The 6,158-nt window shown below is 39.5% G+C and overlaps 1 protein-coding gene across 1 annotated transcript; it reads right to left on the reverse strand.

The window, feature by feature from the left end:
* Positions 1-511: 511 nt before the first annotated feature.
* Positions 512-5,454, reverse strand: irf8 (interferon regulatory factor 8). The gene is made up of 9 exons (XM_041794142.1): positions 5,199-5,454; positions 4,871-5,064; positions 4,265-4,448; positions 3,950-4,047; positions 3,707-3,764; positions 3,280-3,327; positions 2,795-3,187; positions 2,570-2,685; positions 512-2,047 (listed from the first exon to the last, which is right to left on the reverse strand). The coding sequence occupies exons 1-9, from the start codon at positions 5,419-5,421 to the stop codon at positions 1,850-1,852; spliced, it is 1,512 nt and encodes a 503-aa protein (XP_041650076.1). The 5' UTR covers positions 5,422-5,454; the 3' UTR covers positions 512-1,849.
* Positions 5,455-6,158: the final 704 nt, after the last annotated feature.

The following is a 6,158-nucleotide window of genomic DNA, read 5'->3' on the forward strand; positions in this document are numbered from 1 at the left end:
GGATGTTTAAATGACTCCATAAGAAGTCAATTATTCATCAAAGCGAACAGAAAGAAAAAGATCAGCACACTCTGACCATAATGCTGCTGTGGTTTGTTTTATTGCATGCTTTTAAATCAGCTGTGTGCATTATATTGGCAATTGAATTATATTTGTTGTCGTCCAGGTAACAGTGAGCTCTGCTTTTGTCCTGATGCACTCATGTAGATCTACACTTTGATTTAAATCTTATATAGTAAATGAAATGGTGAAGAGCTACCTAAATAGTCAAAATACTAAAGTGTTGTATGCTTTGGAAAAGTACTAAAAACAGTCAGAGACAAAAGTATTTCAAAGCTACCAGCCTAAACAAAGTACTTTGACTATTTTAGAAAAAAAAAAGACATTAAATGGTCCAATATTTTTAATTTTTTTAGTTAAAATTCAACATAATACTAGCCATTCTCCTATTTCACTAATCAAAACTAAATACTACAATAACATGATCAAAAAAGGACAAGACAATGCAAAGCTCAGTAAAAAACTTTGTTTTACTTGATACACAGTTTGTAGAAATGATAAAATGAAGCTCAACTTAAACAGTCTGATAGTAAAACCTATCTTTCACACAATGCCACGTTAAACAGCTCATTTTTGTTCTCTATAGAAAATACAAAATATTTATATATAAAAAATCAATGTGTTGTGCTTCACTCAAAAGCTTGTTGACTTAAGAAGCAACTCAAAAACAAGAAGGATCATACATGTCAAAATATCACAAGAAATGAGAACTAAAACTGTTCGATCGAATCTGTCATTGTACCGTTTTCTAGGATCTTAACAAACAAAATAATGATAATCTTTGAGAGTAATCTGAGTAAGTCTGTTTTGTAAACTCTGAAACATATACTGAGTGAAAAGTGACTAAATAACTAAGAAAGGTTAGACTCAGGAGTCTGTATCAGCTTTAGGTACATCTATAAACATTATTATACAACAGTTAGTTCCATGAATGCTTGAGTACAAACACACTGAAGATTTTATGTCAGCCCTCCAGCTTAGATTTTTTGACAGCTGTTATCCAACATTAAAGCAGATTTTCTTAGTTCACTTCAGTTTGTACTGGCAGCAGAGCAAGTGTCCCACTACTGTCTCTCTGATGTCTTATGAATGGAAACATACAGACCTAGAGATGTACAAAATGCTGAGAAGGTTATCGATGGAAATATTTAGACATTCAAAAGTAGCAGAAAAGCAGGAAACAGTTTGTTTTGCTTGACAAAAACAGCTATGTGTGGTCTCACTAAAGTTTAGGAACTGGCTGTGATGGTAAAGACAATAAAATACAAAATGAACACAAAAAGTCCGTTTCTTTTTACTTTATGCTGCCTTTAGAACTGCTGTATAAAAATGACAAAGAAGGTCTTCATTCTCTCTGATAAGGTCAGAAGAACGAGGCCTGGCCCAACTAAGATGGACCAACAGTGGTACCTTTTGAATCATTTGCTTAAATCCAACACACACTTTAAGGAAAACATTCATTTTCAGTATTACTTTGTGGCTTTTCTGTCTCCTTTTTTAGATAGAAGAGTGAAGGAGGGGGGATGACCCAGGCTGCCCAGTCTCCCCTTGTGTAAGGGGTTCAGATAAAACCACTTGACTAGTGAAAATTCAAAGCCCTTAATAAAAGATTTTCCCCTCACTGTCTTTCTGTCTCCCTTGCCATTGTGTTACTTTTAGTCAAACCAAATTGTGAAACATGTTGTTTTAAACCGGGTTCACTTTGTGAATGTTTGTCAGAGAAGAACAAAATGTCCTTATTGTACATTCAGTGGTAAGAGCATCCGGCTGGTGTGTTTGAGCTCACAGTTCAGGCAGTGATGGGCATGTTGTCCCGGTAGCAGGCTGGCCTCTGGGGGGCGCTGTAGCTGCACAAGTCCTGGTAGATCCGGGCCATCTGGTCAGAGGCCGCACTATCAGACATGTCCAGGTTGGGGTTGTTGGAGAAGACCGGAGGACGCCTCATGTTCATTGTTTCTAGCAGATGCTGGCAGTGCACTACAGTGATCTGTTACACAGAGAAAGAAAAGGGGGTTAAATTTCAGCATGAGCCCATCTGTGCAGAGGATTCAATTCCTTATCCTACACGTGGTTTTAAAAAGCTTAAGCCTTTAAAGCATTTCAAAAGTGTCACATTAATTCAAAGTTTCAAACTTGTGTTTTAGGCTGCTCTTAGTCACAGAACGACCAGGATTCAAGCTGACTTGACTCTCCTATTATTTTATTTATTGTATCATTTTATTGTGTTGTTTATGGTTGTTCTATCTGCTCTAATCTATTTTTATATTAGATTTTATTCAGAACCTGTGCATTGCTGTGTATCTGTGCAGTTTTAAGTCTTTCATCTGGACTTTGGGCTTTAATTTAAATTTTAGTGTCTGTCTAGGTCATACAGCGCTTGGGTCAGCATTAGTTGTTTTTAAATGTCCTCTATAAATAAATATGACTGAACTTGACTGAATAAGCATACTTTAATATTCATTTATTTGTTTTAAATCAAGCAGTTTTGTCATATTCTGGCTGGTCTTACCTGCACGATGATCAGTTTGCTTTTTGCATTGTTGAGATCATGGAGCTCCTCTCCAAAACACAGAGTCACTGTTGGATCTGGAGCAGGAAACTGACCCTCCTGGTATAGTTGTAGAGCTGGAACATTAAAAAAAGTATTTGGAAAATCATCAACCCACTTTTATGACCCTGCTTTACATTCATATCAATGCTTCTGAGATTATATCTAAACAAGCATGCTGCTCACCTTGCAGAAACCTCCCTGTGTCAAAAATCTTGACCACAGCATCCCTCTCCAGCTTACTAGGCATGGGGCTGTACTGTGAGCCCACTTCTCCAAGCCCACTCCAGAAGACCCTGCTCTGGCACAGCCTCTTGATGAAGATGCCCTCCTGGTTGGCTCGGACCAGGATGCCTCTTTCCAGGTGGCCCAGGAGCTTACGTGTGACTTGGCGCTGGCGCTCATACTCGATGAGCTCAGCAGGGGGGAAACAGACACTTTGCATGCTGTCTGAACTGTAAAGGGCGCCCCGACTCAGGTGCTGCTGTGGGGAGATCCTGCAGCCTTCAGGATGAGTTACCACCTGTGTGTTCATCAGTTTCCCTCCGTAGAAGAAACTGATCATCATTTGGGAGAAAGCTGGAGAGGAAAGGAATCAGTAAGCTTTGCTTATCTTAAAAAGTCTTTCTCTTATTCTTCCACGATTGATCATTAAAAATGCAAAGGCATACCTGAGCCGACAGCACCTGATGGCAGAGGGTCCTGGTGTATTGGGAAAGCTGTGAATTCAAGGAGGAGGAGGTGAGATTAAGCATTCTTTAACATGAGCACACATGTCATGTCATTATTTTGCTGCATCATCAGAAAAAGAGCATTTCTCCAGCACGATCACACTAAAAAATAATCACTGTACTCAGCAAAGTTCAACAGGATGTTAGTCAATTCTTCCATTGCAGAATTCAACAGACAAGCCAATAACCTCTATTTAGTACCCACCAAAGCAGGGACATGACATCGAGATTTCCACTGTGGTTATTTTTTTAGACATATTAAAGCTCATTTCTCACAGAGACAGAACGGTCTCACATCAGATATGATAACCACCCTGATAAATGAATAACAGCTGTACTAAAAACTGATAAGAAAAGGCTGTTTTACCATTGATGCTGCCCTGGGACCAGTACTCTGGACTGGACTGGATACTACAGCCTTCCTCCTGCAGAAAGACAACAAACATTGTTTTCAGCAGTGAACCTTTGTACACTCATTGCTCATGAAGCGTACGTGGAAGTGTGACTGTGCTCTGTGCAACAAGTGTTGAAGGAGACCGAGTAGAAATGAGAGCGTTAGAGGTGAGAAGCGTGGTTTTGATTCATGCTCTGAAGCGGAAAGTGGTCTCACCTCTTTGATGAGCTCCTCTATTGCTGCAGGGCTGCAGTCCATGTCAGTGATATCACCAGAGCTGGAGGCTGCCAAGGCCATCATTGAGCTTTTGCCATCTGAGGGTAGAAGGGCAAATGCAATCATTACCATCATTGCATTGAGTTTCTCTTGAAAAGAGTTTTTGAATTATTCATATCTATTATATGACTTTATCCTGTAACATGTAATCAACTACTACTCTGGTTTAGATCATCAGTGCTGGCTCTCAGGACTTCAGTCTTAAATTAAAGAGAGATGCATGGATTTTGACAAAAATGAACTCAACAAACTCACGCTTTTGCTCTTCCTCAGGTACGATGCGATAGACTTTGTAGGGCTCGGAGATGTCCAGCTGTGACCTGTCAGTCACCTCCTCAAAGTCAGGGCTCTTATTCAGGGCACAGCGGAGCCGGGTCTTCCATGTTGCAGGCTCAGCCTTATCCCCCTCTTTAAACTTGCCTTTAAACATAGCCCAGGCCTGGAGGAGGGAGGCAAAAACATAAGATAGGATGATTTTCAAAAAAAAAATAAAAAAAATAAAAAATAAAAAATACAATAAAGCTGTTGTTGTTTTTGTTTTAAAAAAAATGACAAAGAAAAAAGAAAAATAAAGATAGAAAATCTCTTTAAGAATTACTCTGAATTTTCAACATGTGATTTTATAATTCAGAAAAAAATAAATCTTCTCTATATACTATTCAGTGACAAGTAAAACTGTATATAAACTGTAAAATTTTTATAGTTTTCTTCAGCCATAAAGGAGCCAGGCTTGAGGAAGCACCAGAGAGTTCCATCAAGTTTCCTCTAAGGTTGTGTTTGAGGCGAAGCTGTGCGTAAAACAAAACTTAGTGCAGAAACCCAGAGTTTGATCCATGGAAAAACACAAGAATGCTCTCAAACCTTGAAAATGGATGCGTCTACTTCTTGATTGTAATCCTGTTTTCCTGCGTGTTTCCACGGAATTCGGAACAAAGTGCGGCTTTCATCCTCCCACTGCAGCCCGGAGTACTGCGCGCTCTCGATCTGCTCTATCAGCCACTGCTTCAGTCTGCGCCCTCCAGAGTTTGACATCTTGTTGACCAAGTATTGTTTACCTGTACGTAAATGAATGCACATGGTGTCAATAATGTTTACAGATTTATTATCTACTTTTTCTAATGTAGAAAAAATGTAAATAGGCCTAACTCACTCCTAATTTAAATTTGAGGTAAAAAACAAAAAAACTTACAGTTTGTGATAACGTTCAGAAGATGATCGATAGACCTCTGCCCGATTAAGTAAAGTGAGATCAACTCGCCCCTACACATGCCTATCAACTTTATAAAGCTCGGTGTTGTGAATGAAGCATCTGCTATTTGATTGGACAGCGCTGCCTCCTTCTGACCAATGATTCGCTGGAGCGTCGTCGGGCCGGCCCATTCCGGAAGCGCTGTTCTTCTAACTGAGGGCATTTACAAGAAATGGCCTGACAGACTTGCCGGTTGTTAAAGTGCTGCCCACGCTATGAAGTACGCTGTAATGAAGCGCAGATAATCCCGGAGAGTCACAAGTTACTTGTTCTGCGGGGGATTTTTGCGCCTCACGCCAACGTAATACATAGTTTATACGCCCACGCAGCCCTGTAGACAAACCTGAAACAGAGTTCAGGTGTAATGATGGGGGCTGATTCCATTGCACCGAATCCTCCTGGAGAAATTACAGTCGAACATGAGGTCAGGTTTGACTGTGGGAGAATATTTAAACAGAAACAACCAACATATTTTATACACGTTACTTTAAATGTAGACATATAATTAATTTCGTTCCAGCAGAACCTTAATCAGCCGCAGCTGAATGTATGCTTACCCAGTATCCCCCATAAAAGGGACAGCTTTCTTATTTTTAACCTGAATAACACCACTGTTTCAGTGTAACAAAAATGTTTTAATAAATACCTTTCTTAAAAAGGAATTACCTTGTCATCGGTGGTGTTAACAATGTGGATGGGCACACCAAACTGAATGATTAGGAAAGTAATCTCAGACTTCATTGCTAGGCCATGATGAGCACAAAGGATGCCAGAAAATAACACAAAAGATGAGACAACTTTAATACAAATAATTACATAATTGTGAAAAGTAGCAAAAACATGTGCAAATAGTCGCCAAATCGGTTAAAACTCACAAAAGAAGTATCAAACATGGGTGAA

This window comes from Cheilinus undulatus, linkage group 1 (assembly GCF_018320785.1).
Source record: "Cheilinus undulatus linkage group 1, ASM1832078v1, whole genome shotgun sequence".
In the NCBI taxonomy this organism is placed as follows: Eukaryota; Metazoa; Chordata; class Actinopteri; order Labriformes; family Labridae; genus Cheilinus; species Cheilinus undulatus.